This window comes from Pieris rapae, chromosome 9, assembly GCF_905147795.1.
Source record: "Pieris rapae chromosome 9, ilPieRapa1.1, whole genome shotgun sequence".
In the NCBI taxonomy this organism is placed as follows: Eukaryota; Metazoa; Arthropoda; class Insecta; order Lepidoptera; family Pieridae; genus Pieris; species Pieris rapae.
The window spans coordinates 7184898-7203362 of NC_059517.1; the positions used below are offsets into that span (position 1 = coordinate 7184898).

Below are 18465 nucleotides of genomic sequence, written 5' to 3' on the forward strand. Positions count from 1 at the left end.
CTAGCGCTCTCTACGCCATCTGGCGCATTGCGCATCTTCGGCATGAGGAAAACACACTTTTCATCTGAAAGTTAAAACACTGGTCGTGATATTCATTTATGATTATCTTGGATAGGTGTTTTGCGTTGGACTAGCATAGAAAATATACCCTATGGCTCTTACTAAGCAGTACCTAAAATGTTTCATACATTATTGATTTTTTTACTTTCTACATACCCTACGGTCTACTGTTAAGGCATCTTGTCTATTCCGCCACAGATACAGGGGCATTTGACAAAAGGAAAATGTCCAAATTTTAATGTCGCTTGTCGGTGACGTCACGTCAGCAAATGTCACCACTCGCGTTCTCAATTCTCATTATTTTTATTTCGCAATTTCCAGAAATTTACAATTCTATACAATTCTCTGGCGTTTTTTTTCTTTAGTAAGTAGTCTTATGTTATTTCGTTAAACGATGGACAATCAATATTACTACAAGCTGATGGCGAGTTATTTATCTAAACGAAACTGCGACGAGTCATTTATGAGGTATTTCTTCGGTAAGAATGCAACAAAGAAGACACCTGAAGAGTTGGAACGGGCCGATGAAAGAAAAAGACGTTTGCAGAGGGAGAGGTCGAGACGGTATCGCGCCTTGAAAAATGCCCGCCGTCAAAACGAAAACAGTCGAGATAGTAATGAAAATGAATCTGCAAGGAGCAAGTCACGAACTCTTTCTGTGGACGAAGAGGTGAGCGATTGTGATGAGTCGCCAACACTGTGCGACCTACGTGAGTTACACTATGGTGAAGCATGGCGAGAGCCAGCTTCCTCTGATTGCGCTTCAGATGATAACTCTGCGCATTCCGTGCTCGATCACACGCCTCCAGCCAACCTCTCACTTGACTTAAAAGAGTTTCTCAGTTCCAACACTGAGTTAGACTATCCTACTGTACACAGCCTTATGTTTCACTGGCTTCAGACGTAGCATCTTGGCATTAACAAAATAAGGCTTTCTTGGCCAATATGTCAAGCAATTTGGGATAAAGTCACAAATTAGAAATTGTTTCAATCAAGCTTCTATCAGTAGAATTTCACAAAGTATTATTATTGAGCTACCACAAGGTAAAACAGTAGATACTCACATATCAATACATAGGAATGCTTGTTAATGTGAAGCTGTCACTTGAGATTACCGTCCTGCTCTAGATTATATGCATATGTTCTGATGTTAATGGTTACTATATACTGTTTATAATATGCTTTAAAGAAAGTAGTATATAAAATCAGGTTAATAACCAATTCCCTTAATTTAAAATGATTACAGACTACAGATTATAATGATAGTTATAATTTGTACTCCATTTTCCATTGTAAAGAAAAATTACCTACTGGTTAACTTGCAATATAATTGCTATATTATTGTTTTGTACAAAATCAGTATACTGATCATTATCAGTGATAAAGTATCAGGCTCAGTGGTCATTGAGCTCCTTACTTAAAATAATGAATTCCACTAGACAATAAGTTGTTGTTAATTTGCCATATCCTAATGTTTAGAATACTCTACTAATATACATTATTATATATCCTTATAGAGACATAGAGTATATATACCTATAGTTTGTGATACAAGGCGTTTACATTTTGTGTGAAATCTACAATATTAGGTGTAATATAGGCTAGGTTATGTATGAGTCAGTAAGTTTGTGTCACACTCGATTGCTGGTCATATGCTCTAATCTGGTGTTACATTTAAACAAAGCATTCCACAATATTTTTAATAGCTTTTTTAATATTTTTGTAAGCTACTTTATTAATAAGTTTAACTTGTTCTAGGGCTTAGGTCTTGAACTAAAACATCTGAATTTAAGTATTTATGCTATAACTGCATTTAGCTAAAAAATACTCAATTATTGCTCTCTTATGTTTTTATAATTAATTGGTTTATATAAAATTTATTTAAATTTTAATATAGAAATAAGTTAATTTTTAATAAGTTGATAGAATTTCAGTTTGTGATATTTACTAGATCTTGAATTGTATTGATTATTTATAAAAAAAAATTTTAAACAAGCATTACATTATGTATGAAGAATTGGCATGATAAAATGAATTGTGTCTTAATGCTATTGTATTGCTCATGTGCCATTATTTAATTATGAATAATTCACAAAAAGTATTTTTTTAAATTCATTTAAATGAACCAGCACAAAACTTTTAAAGTACATAGTTTTTAAATAGGAAAAAGTTAAGCTGTTTTCTATGTAAGGTGGTTTATTATAGAACTTTGAGTACATTTGAATGACAAATTATGTGGAATATAATTTCAATTTGTAAGAAACAGCATTTTCATCTTATAATGTTAAAGGCCTAAATTTGTATTGTTATAATCAGGATTATGTTATATCTTTATTAATAATTTTTGCTTTGCTGTATTAGCGTTAATTGCGTCAAATTAGGGAATTGTTCCCAAGGGTGCTGAAGCAGTGGTGCAGTGGAGTGCCCAAGAGAGCTAGTTATATCCTTGCATATCTTTAAATATATATGTAGGTACTGTAAGGTAGTGCCATATTAAAGAGCTTCCTATTTTTATAAAATGTTTTTATTATTTTGTTGTCCTAAAACCTCAGTTTAATTGATGTTCTTTATTGACATTTTTAAAAGGTGATGGTCAGATTCCCAATGCCTGCATTGTTTGTAAAATTTGTAATTTAATTTCATGTTAGTCATGTTATACTTATATATACTACTATTGATTTATTACTTAAGCCATAAAAGAACTTATGTGCACAATCAAACTGACCATTTGGGTGATTTTATGTTCTTTCCTCCCACATATATTACACCTACATCATTGACGTTATCAAAAAGTACCAAGTACCCGTTTTATGTTAGGAAATAACGTCAACCCAATCATTGCTATGTGCAAGTAAATAGAAAATTAAACTCTTTAAATTGCACATCAACTTTAATATTAACATTTCAGGTACCATTATTACACCATACTCTCATATATTATAAGACTCATATACGCTATACAATCTCAAGATAGGTAAAAGATAGAAAAAAACTATCATTAAGAAATTTTGAATACAGCAATTCTATAATTACAAGCTTTCAATACATTTTCATTTTTATGTTTAACTGATGAGGTCAGTGAAGTGGAAGATTATAAGTTGGAAAAATCTGGTGTTTTTTACAGAATCTCTGCATAAACCGTACGTGGAACGGGTGGTTTATACGGCGACTGCGGGCACTCAAGTGGAAATCCCCACTGCAACCTAACGAGTTACTAGTTTTCTTTGGCTTTTTCACTAGCAAGATGACCTGTTTGCAATGCGTGCTGTTCTAGGCCGCTGAGCCGCGGCCACTGCATTCACCTTGGGCAGTCGCGCTGCGCGTGGGCCGACGCCCGCGCCTCTGCCGCGGCTCGCACTATTTTTCATTACTATTTATTTTGTGGAACTAATATTGTGAATTATGAAATCCTGTACAATGTACAAAATTACTTATGTGTCTCGGAAGAAGGTAATTTTTTTTTATATACCTAATTACTGTAGAGGTCTATACAAAATTTACTTATTGAACCATATACATATTATTATCATGCAATCACAAATTCATGTTAGGATAATATTTCTAATTGACGCAGACAAGGGAAAGTTATCAGTTACATTGCTGAAAAGTATTTTCCCACAGAGTCCTTTATAGTCATCGGAGTTCAGTGAATAGATCATGGCTCCTCTCAGCTTGAGCTGTTTTATGTATTCAGCTTTACTTGTAACACTTTGAGGGCTGTCAAAAGAAATCCATTCTGATTGTTTATGTAAATATGAAACTTTTGCATTTTTCTCTTCTACTATACTGACATTGCTATTGACTTTTAAAAAATCACAAACTTCAGGATAACTTACAAATCCTGAACCACCAACATGACCATATCCTGATGCTGGGCTCCCAATGTCAGCATTATCTTCATTTACTAAGCTAAAGCTGTGGCCATAAGTTGGTATACCCACAACAATCTTACTTTGATTTAAACCTTTACTAAGATACATTTGTATTGTATAGTTAATATTAAGAGTCCCCATGTAGAAATACTCAGAATTTCTAGCATATAATGGTGAATTCAGTCCTGTGAATGGCGTATACTGTGTATAATAATGAAAGTCATAGGTCATTATGTTTGCATAATCCACATACAAGTTGATTTGATCGACATCATATGCCACATCAACAATTATCTGAGGCGCAGCTAAAGCAACTGTGAGCAAGTAATTCCTTTTTTCTCTAATATACTCCATCCTTATTTCTCGCAGCAACTGTGAGAAGTGTTGCCTTTCTCTCTTGCCTGCATCTCTGCTATATTGATGAAGGGCAGGAAATTCCCAGTCTAAATCTATACCATCTAAAGTATAATTTCTTAATGTGTATTTTATAGACTTTATAAACTCTTTTCTAGCTATGTGATTTACTACTACATCTGAAAATCCTTCATTATTTCCAGCTCCCCCAACAGACAGCAAAACTTTTAAATTTGGATTTTTGTTTTTTATTTGTAGGACATCTGCTATAGTTTTAATTTGCAAATCAGTTAAAAAAATTTGTTTATTTTTGACCTGTGCAAAGGCAACATTGATGTGAGTACACAGGTGAGGGTTGATGTTGGAGGGTAGCAACTGAGAGGCATCATCATTAGCAGGAGTATTATAGTAGCATGATACCACTTTATCATGACTTATATCATTTTTTTCATTATCAACATACACAATATCAATAAGTGGGTCTTGTCTCTTTAGAACAACTACAGTTATTAGTGATAAAATTATTAACCATAGTATTATACTCACACATCTATAATACCTAAAACATTTACTATTTTTGTTATCTTCTTTCTCCAATTCTTTATACGTACTTAGTACTATTAAATTCCCATCATTCTTGTAGTCCAAGATTTTTTTCCACGTTTCTTTCATAGCTTAATGCGATGTTAGCTTAAGAATATTAAAAACAACACACACATTACATTGAATATATTTTAGATGCACAAAGACATCAACATAAAGTTAATTGCGTCATCTGACTTCATTATGCTTGATAAACTAATACTCAATTGCAATATCGACAGCATACAAAACACTGGAAACTGAAAAGATAATTATGTTCCTAATTCTAATTCGCAAGGACACGTGAACACGTTTGTCTGAATCTCTCAAGTCTTGCAATTAAGTCAGTATTTTAAGTTACTTATTTCTTTATCTAGGATAATTTCGTTAATAATGTTTATCAATATTATATTCATATAGTTTGCGGGAGTGGGAGTTGGGACTCACAAGTCACAGTATCCCAATAATACAGATTGCCATTTGCCATAGAAGTTAGGCCACAGATTATTGCCTATAGCATTCAATTTCAATAAGCAAATTGATTTTTTTTTTCATTTACCCTTCGTGAAATACAGGAACTTTTCTTGAACCTGACACGCTCCAAATCGCAACCTGTCTGTGGCTTGGGGTTCCAGTCTGCGCTGCTCATAAATGTCTCTGTGGCAGTGATGTCGACAAATTAGGACATCACGGACTGTCATGCCAAAAAAGTGCTGGCCGCTTTCGAGACATGCTGCACTCAACGATATCATTAGCCGGACCCTTGCCATCGTCAACGTGCCAAGTCTACTCGAGCCGACTGGAATTGCAAGAGACGATGGCAAGAGACCGGACGGTATGAGGTTGATCCATCGAAGATGGGTCAGGTGCTGGTATGGGATGCTACCCGTTCAGACATACAGGCCCCTTCCCATCTTCATGGAACCATTAACAGAGCTGGAGTGTCTTGTGATGCGGCTGAAAAAGCTTAAGCCTGCAAATACAGGGGTCTAGGCTCCGAATATGATTTTGTCCCATTCGGTGTCGAGTCCCTTGGTGCGTGGGGTAATAGCGCTATAAGGCTTTTTAGGGAAATATCAAAAAAGTTAGTCTTCGGACAAAGAATTAGTCTAACTATTCAAAGGGGGAACGCTGCCAGTATCTACGGAACCTTGCCTAAAGAGACTCCTTTTAATATTATATTTTAGTTACTCTATATCACTCTACAATAAATATGTTAGTTTATAAGTATATTATGATGTGGTGATATATAATGTTTATCTTATTAATATATTTCAATAAGACTCAACGAATATGAATAGAATATTAATATTTCAACACAATTCTAATGCGTTAAATTGAATAAAATAATGTTTTGATTTAAGTAGGTTGGTAGTCTCTTGAACTAGTATAGTTTTTTACATAAAACATAGCTACATTTTGGGGAAATCGAGTATTGTTTGCTAAGCCGAATACTTTATTAAGTGATCTTAGCAATATGATGTTATTTTTGTACTTAAAATATTATCGATAAAAAAAGATTAGATTACTACAACACAATCATACCTTCTATAATCTAAAAATCAATATTTAGTAGCAATATTTTTTTTTTTTGGAAATCAGTATGAAATGACATAAATTTACATCAAAGGTAACATATATATGTGTATAACATATATGTTATATTCTTATTGAGTGCAATTTCATAAATTTACCGATGAAAATCATTGTTTATTTTTTTCTTGTAATCGACCTGAATGGAATTTCAACAAACCAAATATTTTAAATTAATTAAAAAATACAAAAGCGTCATAAACAATGTAATACTTTTCTGTTATAAATTTTAGTTTTGAAATTGATACTTTATCATTATATAGTGCACAGACTAACACACTAGTCTACAAACAGTGTTTCTCAACATGGGGCCCACCGCCCACGCAATACAGGTACACGCGATTCGATCGTTATGGGGGCAATTTGAAAATATACTTAGTGTGTTTCCTTAACCACGTTTTCTCGCTATTTCTGTAGCGAAATATTATTTTTTTATGTTAAAAATTATGGTTGTTACTTGGAGGGGTACGTATACATTTAACAAGCTTAATCTACAATTTGATGCTATTCAAAAGGATTGGATTGCTTTAATTTTTGTTCTTACCTGGAAACCTAAAACATCATTAAACTGTTTAATGTCAATTGCCAATGTCAGTCGTCAATTGTCAAGTAATTACCAACTAAGTAACAAATTGAATTGTTGAGGTTGTGAAAAATTTCTAAATATTAATATAAGATTTTAATTAAAACAGAACATAAATAACACTACATATTATGTTCCCATATATCCTATAAATACTTTAACAAAAGTTAGATGTTATTTTTACTATAATATATTGTTCGTTATGGATGGTGTCTCCATGAATCACTATGAAAAACAGCTGTACAGTGTGTTCAAAACCTTCGACATAAATAACGAAGAAGCCTTAGATAGATCTGCTGTTCTTGAGTTATGTGACGCGTTACAGCTTGAGGATCGAGGAGCTACACTAGTTGACACGCTATTCGACGGGCGGCATGACCGTGTCACCTTCACTCACTTTCGCAACGGGCTACTCTCTGTACTTGGCGGCGAGGGTCCTTCACCGGCACCCAGCACCCGACCAGCAGTATCTACACCACCGCAAAGTGACGACGATTCTTCAGGCCGAGAAGTTGCTCCGAAATTCACCTTTGGATTGAAAAAATATGGTCGTCGATCGCGACCACAACGGATAGATTCAAACGTGTCTCCGCGACATCGTGTGGCTTCCGAGTCGCGTTTAGATGTCGAACGTTCTAAACAACGTATGAAGTGTAAACGAAGCTCTTCAGCTATGGAAAGTCGCATTGACTTACGTCTCGATGATGAAGACGCTCCAAAGCTGGACCATGAGCAGCGCGTCGACACAGATCGAGCTCTAAAGCTTTGCCAAAGCTTGGAAATGCATGGTGTGAATAGAAAGCTTATTCAACAAGTATTTGATTCATCAAAAACTGATGAAATGAGTTTAGGTGAATTTTTTGATAGACTTAATGTATCTCTCCAGACAACAATTGATAGTAGCCTTAATGAAAGTATTTCTGATGTAAGCACATGTATAGATAATGATACTGTCCCTAGTGATGTAATTGTAGAGGCCTGGGAGAGAGCAGGAGTTCAGAAGCCTAGAAGACTGCTTCAAGAATTAGGCTTCACAATAGCTGCTATTGAACCCAGAGATCTTGAACAATCACTTGATGAAGAAATACAAGCTTTGGGATTCCCATCAGAGATTTCAGAACCACGATCTTTATTGTTATTAGCTTCCAATACATTGAGCAGACTTCAAATAGAAAGAATTCGTAGTAAATTTGAAATGGTTGTTGCTGAACGCAACAAACTGAGATCTGACCTTTCGGAAGCTAATCGGCGAGCAAGGATGTTAGCACAAGATGTTGATGAGAACCATGCGCAGATAGAAGCAGAGCTAAAAAATAGAATGAAGGCAATGGAATTGAAACACGCTGAAATGTCGCGATTGGCTGCTGAAGAAGCTGCAGCAGAGCGCGAACGGGCATCACGCGAGTCCAGTCGTCTGGCTGCAGATATCGCGCGCCGCGTTGATCTCGAGGCACAGCTGCGGATAGATCTAGCAACCCGCACACAACGTTGCCAAGATCTGGAGGTTAGTGACTTCTTTATTTTATAGTAGCAAGTTAGGAGCTTATCACTGCTTCTGTTACCTTTGAACCTGAAATCGATCAAGCCATATAAACAGACAGAGACATTTTTTTGTGTGAAGTATAAGAATGCAATACAATTCTTCATCATTCAGATTTATTATTATTATTGACTGATTTTTAAACTAAAAATATAATTATCCTATTTTTAGTAAAAGTTAAAGATTAAAACTATGTAAAGCCTTTATAATTTAAAAAAAACATATGTAAATGTTATTGAATAAAGTATACATTTCTATGGTCTATCTAGTTAAATAGCTTAACCATTTCAATGTATGCCCATATATTTCAGGAACGAATCAGTGAGTGTGAAAATCGTCATAATGAAATCGAGCGTGAAGGAGCCCGAGCATTGGAAGAAGCCCGAGTTGCCGCCCAACGCGAAGCGGAACGCGCAGAGAGAGAACACGCTGCCGCCGAGCAGTGTGCTGAACGTCTTGCTGAACTGCGTGCCGACAACGCTCGCCTTAGAGACCGTGTCGACGAGTTGGCTGCCGCGCTTGAGGCTGCTGCCCGTGCCCCCCGCCCATCATCAGCTCCTACCAGTCCTTTAACCCTCAATACGCTTCAGGTACCTATTGCGTTTTTAAAACTAGAATACGACTAAACTACTTCTAGAGCAAATCTTCTTTTCTTAACCATTATTTTTAAATGGAGCATGGAGCGGAGTTCTTCTCTAGAGACTGCTTTATTTAAAAACAGGACTTAGTTCTTCGTCTAAGTGCCTCATAGTAATGTTACAATAAGATAATATCTTTGTGTTATAGTGAACAAAAAATGCCTCTGAGACCTTTTTACATTAGACTTTAATATTCTTATACATTTTTTATCTTTTAAAATAAATTAATCAAATTCCACTTGGTCATATGTCAAAAATTGCAAATCTCATCTAAAGATTGCATAGTTCCTTGTTTACCTCATTATTAATGCTAAACTTCGAAATATTAAAACTTTAGTTTTTATCTGTTTTTTCTTATAAGTTTTTAAAAAAATCAATACGGCTTTTAAAAAGAAGGTATTTAGTTATAAGTTTGTTACATTCCAGGAAATAATGTACACCGGACATGTAGCACTTTTAATTGTTATTGAACATTGAATAAAGAATTTTTTGAAATTGAATCAAATTCCACAATTATTGTGTCATGTCAAACAAAGAGTTTAGTGGTCCTACTATTAACATAGTTTTTTTTATATATTTTCAGCGTGAATGCTCAGTTGAGGATGGACATATAGAAATGCGTAGGCCATCTCAGGAGCTTCTAGGTGAACTCAAGATGTTGTCTACAGAAAATGCAAGCTGTGAGCATTGTTGTGGGCAGTGGGAGAGAGTGGGAGCACTATGCGCGGTCCCAAGTGCCCCAGATGATGAACTGGCCCAACTGAGGGCATCACATGAGGCTGAAATATCGAATCTCAAGAGTATAATCACGTTAGTGCCAGTTAAATAGATGACATATAACATTTAGATGACTCAAAATAAAAAGACATGTAATCTAGAGTTATATCTTGTTCTACATTCTTTGCCTAGGTTTAAATTTGGAAAGATTCGAAGGCTGATGACCCACATAATGGAAAAACAAACATAATATGATACCAATTCGACTTAGGGTCCCTTAAGAAAAGAGCGTACAAATTCTTAAAAGGCCGGCAACGCACTCGCGAGCCCTCATGGGAGGAGGTATCACTTAACTTCAGGAGAGCCTCCTGCCCGTTTGCCCCCTGTTCTATAAAAAAAATACGATTTTTTTGTATAAAAATGCTTAGCATAGTTTGGTTACAATACTTGGAAGTTAATGGAAACCTTCCAAATATCCAAAGTTCCAAAAGCTGGAAATTGTATGAAATTCATGCATTTAAGTAAATCATGTATGCCATACAAAAAAGGGGATATTGATAATTTTGTAGGGAGCTGGAAGGTAGCTTGGATGCGATGCGCGGTGAGTACGAGCGCTGCGAAGAATATTGGGCAGCGAGGCTGCAGCGCGAACGGGACGAACAGCGCGCTGCTGATGAACTGCTGGCGGAGTTGGCGGATAAGGTGGCGGCCTATGAGCGCCAGTTCGCGTCTTCGTCGCGCGTAGCGCCACCGGCTCTGCCGGCCGTGCCAGAGACAGTACTGGAAGACCAGTACGCACAGCTGGAGGCCGAGATGCAACAGCTGCGGGAGGAGACCGATGCTCGCCTTGCGCGACAGGTACCCTTCAGACCGCCTTAGCTGACATGCGTGTGGGTGCTTTCAAGTTTTTTAACCGATTACAAAAAGGAGGTTATCAGTTTGTTCTGTGTATGTGATATAGTTGGCAATGCAAATTGCAAAACAATTAAATATCATGATCTAATAACTATTTGCTACATTTTGTAACTGTATATACATCTTCCTATAAATTAATAGTTACAGTTAAGATACAATAATCAGGTATTCACGTTTTATCATTATCGGTTCAGTAGTTTTTGAGATATGGGTGTGTTTCTGGAGGTATGTATTGTCAAAGGTAAATAGTTTTGACGGTTGATGTTTTTCTAAATTACTAAATATTTCCCATGCTATTTGCACAGGCAGAAGATCTATCGCAGAAATCCCAGCGCATAGAGGAGTTGCAGCAGTGTGCTGATCAGCTCCAACAGCAGCTGCAGAGACCACGCCCCAGACCCTGCACTGACCTTGACGTGCAGCGGTACCAGCCGGTATGTACTTTGGCTTCAAAGGGGGTTCTTTTGAATCTTTTTTATAGATGCTTATTACTTGCATGTTGGTATGAAACTTGCCCCAAAAATATCCCTTATTAAAGAAGAGGGGGCATACGGGCGGGAGGCTCATCTGTTTATAAGTGATACCACCATATTTCTAGATGGCTCACATTACCAGTCTTTTATCGCTATTGCCTTTGACTATTTGTCTAATTCGCCCTCGGTTATTACTAAAAATATTTATTCATAAAACCTATACTATCCCTTCTTTTTTCTTTAATTGAATTTGGAATCATCTTCTTCAAAATCTAAACTTTCAATGATACCAAAACCAGCCAGATCCAATTAGTATAGCAAAAGAGATTTCATTACAAGTTCATTTATATATATATATATATTATATTATATATAATGCGAAAAGATTTTTTCCCCAACCTAATATTTAAATTGCTTCCACTTGCTGCCTCCTCTAATCTCTAATCACTTGTTTTTTGTGAAATTTTATGTATTTCAATATAATTTGGTTCTTTCATTGCTAAACCAAAAAAAGGTTTAGTTTCATAAGGGTGTGATCCAGCAAATAAACTTAGTTGTCTATGTCTCCCCTATGTCAAAATCCAGTTCATATTTGACGTACGGGAGCCAGAATTAGCGCTGTCTCATTTTTGATCTTAGCCGAACTCCTGTTCCTTATGTGTATATTTATTAACTTAACTGAGTTTTATATTCTTTGTAATGTTTGTAAGCTAATATAAGATTGCCATAGGACTGTCTGTATCAAATGTGTGAAATTAATAAATAAATGTTATAAGAAAATATATACAGTTTATGTGTTTGTTTGTGATAGGCGTGTGGATGCGGTGGAGCAACGGCAGGAGCGGCTTTACGGGCGCGAGCAGCACGGGCAGAACGGGCAGCGCAGAGGCTCCACGCGCGCCTCGCCGCCGCCGACCTGCTTGTCAAAGACCTGTACATCGAAAACTGCCGCTTGGCGCATCTGCCCCATCTGCCCCCCCTTCCTCCCCTGCCCCGCTTGCCCTGACCCTCTAGGCTGGCCTCATGCAATAGTTCCTGCGAGACTTGGCACCCACCCGTGTCACTTACGACGCGTGCCTGACGTGTCCCTCGTTTGTCACGTAATATTTTTTGTTTACTTAAGTTTTTTCCATAAGGAATCGGAAGAATACTAAAAGTAATCGGTGGGCTATGTGTATTGTGATGTATTATATGCAATTTTTTTTACATAATCGTATGTATATATTTACAAACATTCAATGGTTAACTAATGCAGTGTTTCGCTCAGATCACTCAAAGACTGAATATTAGAGAATTGTTTTTATTATTGAAATCTATATCGCCGGACATTCTTAAACCTATGATGATTATGTTATATATTAATGGTTATTCCTATGACATGTAAATAAATGACAAGTGCCTTTTAAATAATATTTTTTTGTATATAAATTATGTAAGTCGCCGCTGGCGCCGGGGGAGTGAGATAATAATGTCCGTAATTAATTCCTTGGTTCGTTTTTAGAACTACGATAATCGAGCTTTTCGTTATCCTATTTTTAGTGATTACAATACATTAGCACTTAGTTTAATGAAATATGTGATCATATATTAAAGACATTTGATTTAGAAATTATCTCGTTTTTGATGATAGGCAACTTAGGATTAGGCAGAAATGGAGTCATGTAGAAATGTTTTTAAATTCTTCACGACTCAATATATAACCCCGTTAAGCATTTACGTTAAGAATGACAGAATTACCAGTGCGACATATTTTTCTTATGTAATTGTCAAATTAATTTACTTTTAAGAATTCCTCTATTTTAGATCTAAGATTCAAAGACATTAAGTGTGACATACACTCCAATCTGTCAAGTAGAGATAACTTTGCACTTAACGTGTCTCTGACTCTTAGACTAAGATTCAGAGACAAGCCATAAGCAAATTCTTTGTCTGTCAAAATCCTGTAACTATTTGACAGATAAGGCTTAAACTTGTCTCTGAATAGACTTGGGATAGATAATTATGCATTTTGTCCTCTCTTATAATCAATATGACATAATAATAAATCCATTGTTTCGTTTAATTAGTCTTTATACTTTCGGCGATACTTTCGTTAAGTAATAAATTCCAATGTTCGAGTGATTTTCTTGTGATCGATAAATTTATAAAATTCTACCAATAAACATGTTGATTGTATATAATCCACGTTTTATTTAATGTCACCTATATTTTTCGTGTCCTATCGTTATTAATGCACTGCATGTAAGACGTTTAGGAATCTTTAAAAATATAGTCAATCCGTTTACGATAACATCGTTTAGAAGAACATACTGGTAATATTAAACAAAATCAAAGCTGAATTCTATTGTAGGTATTAGGTTCTTAATGAAAACGTCAGCGGCTGTTAGGACTATCGTAACAGTCGTCCCTTCGATGTCGTAATAATAGATTTTGACTGTATATATACATAGAAATTTTATAAAAAAGCCAGCGTTGTATTATTGGTATTAATCCACAGCGTCTCAAGACCAAACTTAAGTTTCTTCCTAGTTTTTCTCTTCCATGTTTAGCCCTTGAATTTTGTCCGGGGGGTAGCCACGGTATTTAAGCTAGTTTTTTAACACAAATTGATTGAAATATGCGTGAAACAAGTTTCACCTACACCACATTTTTCTTTACCACTTTCGAAACCTTCCACAGCCACACTACTTGGGCAACTGATGGTATGACGTTATTTTTTTTTTATAGAACAGGGAGCAAATGGACAGGACGCTAACCTGATGTTAAGTGATCGAATCGGTTCCTGATGTTAGCTATAATCAACATTTTCGTTTTTTTTTATATTTTAGTGTCGTTTTTCTACAAACGTAGAATAAATTTTTTGTAGAAATTTTTATCTTTTTACACCAAAGAAGTACTTATAACTTCTAACGCGTGTATATAAGTACATACGCACACATTTAAAAAAAAATAAGAAGCTACTTGTATTTTCCCCATGTGTCTAAGGTTAGTTGGCCAGTAACTTGAAAATAATTTATGCTCAATTAAATACAGTGCGAGAAACAAAATAATCATTTAATAGTCTCTTATAATAATGTCACCGTTAAAATATAGTTTTAGGCAATCGTATTACACATGATTTACTTTAGTATTGATATTACAAAAATTATAGGATTAAATTTTTAATCTATAACAGGTCACTTCGTACGCGTTTCCAATTAATTTCAAAAGTTAGGTCCACCGTAACCACGGACTGTGGGGAGGCTTACGACCCTCCGTCCTATTTAAATGTTATAAAGTATCTACACATATATAGGATTACTTAGTTTAAGAAATGTTTTTACATTATTTACATATTCTTATAACAAATTACAACACAGGTATAAAACAGACATTGTCTCCGTTTTTTAGTTCAATAACACTACAGTGTGCAATACGTACATCACTAATAGTAAATAATTAATTGCTATTTTGTATTTACATTGAATTCAACATTTCGATATTTGCGTATTAACATTACAACATTGTACCTAACTAGCTATATTCAAAAGCAAATGCGACTCCATATTTTTTTATGTTCTAGGTAATGTCCTAAATTGCGTATGCGCTTAACAAAACTGACAAAGAGTGCATGCTCTCTCCGAAAGAGACGTGGAATATTTGGTTTCCCTTTCCAGATATTAAACTGATATGTGGGCCCAGAAGCTCATGTAGGCATGGTATTTTGCGGCTAAAGGTACATGCCGTTGACGAGGTAATCTGCATCGAGCGCATACCGCTTGTGATGGCGACGGCGGCGTGATGCAGCACGCAGCCGACAGCCCGCCAACGCGCCCAACGCCGCGGTTAGCAGAGTGCCTGTGTATACACAACTGGTCAGCACTGAATAAAAACTTTTAATTATCAATCTGTGGCCAAGCATTTACCGAGAACAAGTAGCATCAGGGCAGCAGGCGGGTGTTCGCTGAGACCTTCGTGCTCATCACTGGCCCAATGCTCGTGCTGACCCATATCAACTCTTCCGATATCTCCATGCTGCTCAGTTGGAGCCCGTTGTTTGACCTGTTTTGAACGCTCTTGCTCGGTTGGTACCGCTAGCTTCCCATTTTGATTCGCAGCCGCAATCGTGTTATCTAACTCCTGATAATCATTGATTTTGTTTTATAATAGCGAAAATTGAGGCTAAGCAAAAAATTTTCGGTTATAAACTTATCATTATAATATTTTGTTTACTTTCTAAAATGCTTACTGGTTGTATGTCTTTAAGAACTTTTTTCTTGGTGGTGTTTTCGAGTGGTGTAGGCGAATGCTCTATTGGTATGGTCTGCTGGGGATGTGGTGCGTTTGGCTGCATCACAGCGTTTGGAACCATCGCTCTAGGTGGTAGCGAAGGCGGTGGCGTATACGGTACACGATCGGCGGCCGCCATCAGCTCAAAACCTTTCTTGGGCGAATCTCGTAGCACTGCGCCACGGTCTCCTCCATATATTAATGGCAGCTCAGGCATTGTGTTGTCCATTGCACTGTCCCTTTGCTCCATTACCTACGATTATCTAAACATAACTAAGGGTATTCGACGACTTAGGATGACAGAAAAAGAGTTAAAATGTAAGGAGGGAAGCTTTAGCATTCATGTGTTGAAGATCACGATAGTAATATATGTAACGGATCTATTTTACGAACCAATTTTTATTAATTAATAATAAATCATACTCTCTGTGCTGAAGCGGGTGGAAGGCGATGCGGTGACCAAATGCGTTCGGTGTCAGGCCAATAGCCAGGAGGTGCGGCTGGCTGTTGAGGGGGCCATTCAGGTTCAGCTCGATGTGGTTGAGGCCAAGAGTGACGCGCCCAACTGAGCCCTGGCGCCGCTGGCTCGCCTAATTGTTGCACCAAGCCACCTGTGTGACTAAAAATATGTGGGCCTGTTGCTGCATCCCCTGTCACCGGGGCAGGTACCGCTGCTAATCAGAAATAAAGTATCTCTTTATATGTAACAAAAACAACACCAAATTAGTCATTACCTACTTCGGCAACTTACCGTCGTTATAGTGATGTTGTGGCTGTGCTTGCGTCAGACGATGAGGCCAGAGCTCAGCCGCATCTGCTACCGCTGCCGCTTCCGCAACGCTGAGATCACCGCCAGTGTCTACTTCGGATTCGAGTCGCACCTGATATGTGATAGAAAATAAAACAAAATAAGTGGAAGTGAAGATTTGGTTGAAAGCCTCAATGCAGACTTACTTGCGTGAGTGTGGGCGGTGGTGCGGCTGTGGTAGCAGGAACTGGTGGACCTGGTGCCTGTGGGCAAGCGAGCTCAGGTGCTTCATCGCTGCCATCTGCACATTGAGGAACACCATCACAGGCATTGTATACTGCCACACATTCGCCGCCAGTAGCGCACGCGAACTGGTAACGGCTGCAGTGCGTGGAGGTAGCAGCAACTCGTGGGGATGAATGCGATGGAGTCGGACGAGGCGGTGGGTGAGGTGCCAGCGGTGGTGTCGGAGTCGTAGACGTGCTACGCCCGCGGCTTTGGAAATCCAAAACATTTTAAGAATTAATAAAATTGTCTTACGGTTCGTACGTCTTTTTTAAATCAATACCGTCAAACCCATTCAAGCAAAAAATACTCACCATCATTCTCAATTATAATTCCTTAAGGCTCAGTATGAAGTTCGGTAAGTATACATATTGTATAGTGAAGTACCTTAAGTCGGCAAGTTGGTGCCTTAATGGCGCTAGACGCTCCTGGTCCTGTAACTCTGCGAGGCGGCGACTGATTGCCAGTACGCCGCTGCTGAAGTTGCCATGAGCCGTGAATTTGCAACGAAAGTCTTCGGGCGGTCCACAGGCGAATAGATAACAACTGCCAGGGCTCTGAAGATATTTATTAATTTTACAAGTTTGTTCCCCAATGTAATACATCAAGTCTATTAAGTTCCGATAGAGTGTGGGCAGGAGAACAAAAGCTAAAACAATCGGTTATTTACTTTCGTCAAAAGCATTTTCCTGTTATGTTAAATCAACCCATAGATTCATTAATATGAGCACAGTAAGTATCGCACTTAGATAGTAACCCATGTCTACAGTAGGTAGAACTTGATACCTATATAAGTATATTTGTTTATCATTTGTACAGTAACTATATTAAGGGTCTGTTTCACAATGTCCGGATAAGTTTCAAATAAGCTTGGTAGGATAAATAGTATTTTTGCGTTTCACGACTGTCAGATAGCGCTATACGTCATGAAATTCGAAGTATCTTATTTGGAACTTTTATCTTTCGAATAATGTATGTGTTGCACAGCTATTTGACACTTTATCCATACATTGTGAAACAGGCCCTGAGAGTGTCAATATTTATGACAGTGTATTTGCCTTTTCCTCAAACACGAAGACATCGCAGCTGTCAGTCTCGCAGCAGAGGCGCAAGCACTCTGGGCGTGCTCCTACGTCTAGCTCAGCTAGGTATCGCGCGCCCATCTCTCGCGATTCCTCCGTCCGGATGATCTTATCGCGCTGCACGTCAAAGCGCGCCGCGCACGCACTTGGATCTAGCGACCGCGCACTCGCACCCGCCCACCACAACGCGCACAAGTTTAAAAACACCCAAAAACACATCACCATTTTGCCACTTTAACACTACGCCACTCTATCACAAACGACACTGCAAAGATGTTTAGATTTACACTAGCGATGCGTAGTGTACCGACTTCGACGCTGTCCCCGTGACTGATGCCTCGCGGGTCGATATTATCGCGCAGAAGCGGCAGCAATTTGTCGTATGTTTTCAGTTCCATAGGGGATTGATAATAAATGAATGTATTAATTTGCCCGTACGATTGTTTTTTTTTTACTATTTAATAGAGGATATTATATTTAATACTGTAAAATTACTGCTTAATATTATTCATTTGTTTATTTCTTAATTAAATGAAGGTTCTCAATTTGGAAATACAAGTCCATATAATTTTTACTCCATAATCAACCCCGCTAATACAATAATGCCTATTAAGAGATCAGACAGAGCGAGTATCTCCTAGAACCATTTTTCGAATCAAACAATTCGATAAAAAATATTTACACACAAGTTTCTAATATCGCTTTCAAATTATTGTACTAATAATACTTAATTCCACCATACCAATTATTTTAG

At 37.3% G+C, this 18465-nt stretch overlaps 4 protein-coding genes across 6 annotated transcripts; 2 read left to right on the top strand and 2 right to left on the bottom strand.

Moving 5' to 3' along the window:
- Positions 1-297: 297 nt before the first annotated feature.
- Positions 298-2579, top strand: LOC123689430. Its single transcript, XM_045629419.1, has one exon. The coding sequence runs from the start codon at positions 455-457 to the stop codon at positions 965-967; it is 513 nt and encodes a 170-aa protein (XP_045485375.1). The 5' UTR covers positions 298-454; the 3' UTR covers positions 968-2579.
- Positions 2580-2931: 352 nt separating this feature from the next.
- Positions 2932-5325, bottom strand: LOC111003674 (chitinase-3-like protein 1). The gene has a single exon (XM_022274307.2). It carries the CDS (start codon positions 4956-4958, stop codon positions 3603-3605), a length of 1356 nt encoding a protein of 451 aa, XP_022129999.2. The 5' UTR covers positions 4959-5325; the 3' UTR covers positions 2932-3602.
- Positions 5326-7072: 1747 nt separating this feature from the next.
- Positions 7073-13507, top strand: LOC111003687 (blastoderm-specific protein 25D). Of its 2 annotated transcripts, XM_022274337.2 has the most exons (6): positions 7075-8548; positions 8896-9174; positions 9806-10032; positions 10509-10797; positions 11160-11288; positions 12139-13507. In XM_022274337.2, the coding sequence occupies exons 1-6, from the start codon at positions 7247-7249 to the stop codon at positions 12331-12333; spliced, it is 2421 nt and encodes an 806-aa protein (XP_022130029.2). In that variant the 5' UTR covers positions 7075-7246; the 3' UTR covers positions 12334-13507. The 2 variants fall into 2 exon arrangements, with proteins under 2 accessions (XP_045485467.1, XP_022130029.2); XM_045629511.1 differs by lacking the exon at positions 12139-13507 and having other exon boundaries at positions 7073-8548; positions 10509-10829; positions 11160-11251.
- Positions 13508-14364: 857 nt separating this feature from the next.
- Positions 14365-18064, bottom strand: LOC111003715. 2 transcript variants are annotated; one of them, XM_045629642.1, is made up of 8 exons: positions 17688-18064; positions 17017-17186; positions 16551-16839; positions 16348-16477; positions 16020-16267; positions 15556-15849; positions 15233-15446; positions 14365-15164 (listed from the first exon to the last, which is right to left on the bottom strand). In XM_045629642.1, exons 1-8 carry the CDS (start codon positions 17934-17936, stop codon positions 15037-15039), a joined length of 1722 nt encoding a protein of 573 aa, XP_045485598.1. In that variant the 5' UTR covers positions 17937-18064; the 3' UTR covers positions 14365-15036. The 2 variants fall into 2 exon arrangements, with proteins under 2 accessions (XP_045485598.1, XP_022130066.2); XM_022274374.2 differs by having other exon boundaries at positions 16020-16270.
- Between the last annotated feature and the right edge of the window lie 401 nt (positions 18065-18465).

Excerpts from the sequence above, each read along its gene's own strand:
- LOC123689430 (XM_045629419.1), top strand. The coding sequence starts at position 455 with ATGGACAATCAATATTACTACAAGCTGATGGCGAGTTATTTATCTAAA.
- LOC111003674 (XM_022274307.2), bottom strand. The coding sequence starts at position 4,958 with ATGAAAGAAACGTGGAAAAAAATCTTGGACTACAAGAATGATGGGAAT.
- LOC111003687 (XM_022274337.2), top strand. The coding sequence starts at position 7,247 with ATGGATGGTGTCTCCATGAATCACTATGAAAAACAGCTGTACAGTGTG. Across the intron at positions 9,175-9,805 it reads TAACCCTCAATACGCTTCAG|CGTGAATGCTCAGTTGAGGA; the intron begins GTACCTATTGCG and ends ATATATTTTCAG. Across the intron at positions 10,798-11,159 it reads ATGCTCGCCTTGCGCGACAG|GCAGAAGATCTATCGCAGAA; the intron begins GTACCCTTCAGA and ends CTATTTGCACAG.
- LOC111003715 (XM_022274374.2), bottom strand. The coding sequence starts at position 17,936 with ATGGTGATGTGTTTTTGGGTGTTTTTAAACTTGTGCGCGTTGTGGTGG. Across the intron at positions 16,840-17,016 it reads CACCAACTTGCCGACTTAAG|CCGCGGGCGTAGCACGTCTA; the intron begins GTACTTCACTAT and ends GGATTTCCAAAG. Across the intron at positions 15,850-16,019 it reads CACCCGCTTCAGCACAGAGA|GTAATGGAGCAAAGGGACAG; the intron begins GTATGATTTATT and ends AGATAATCGTAG.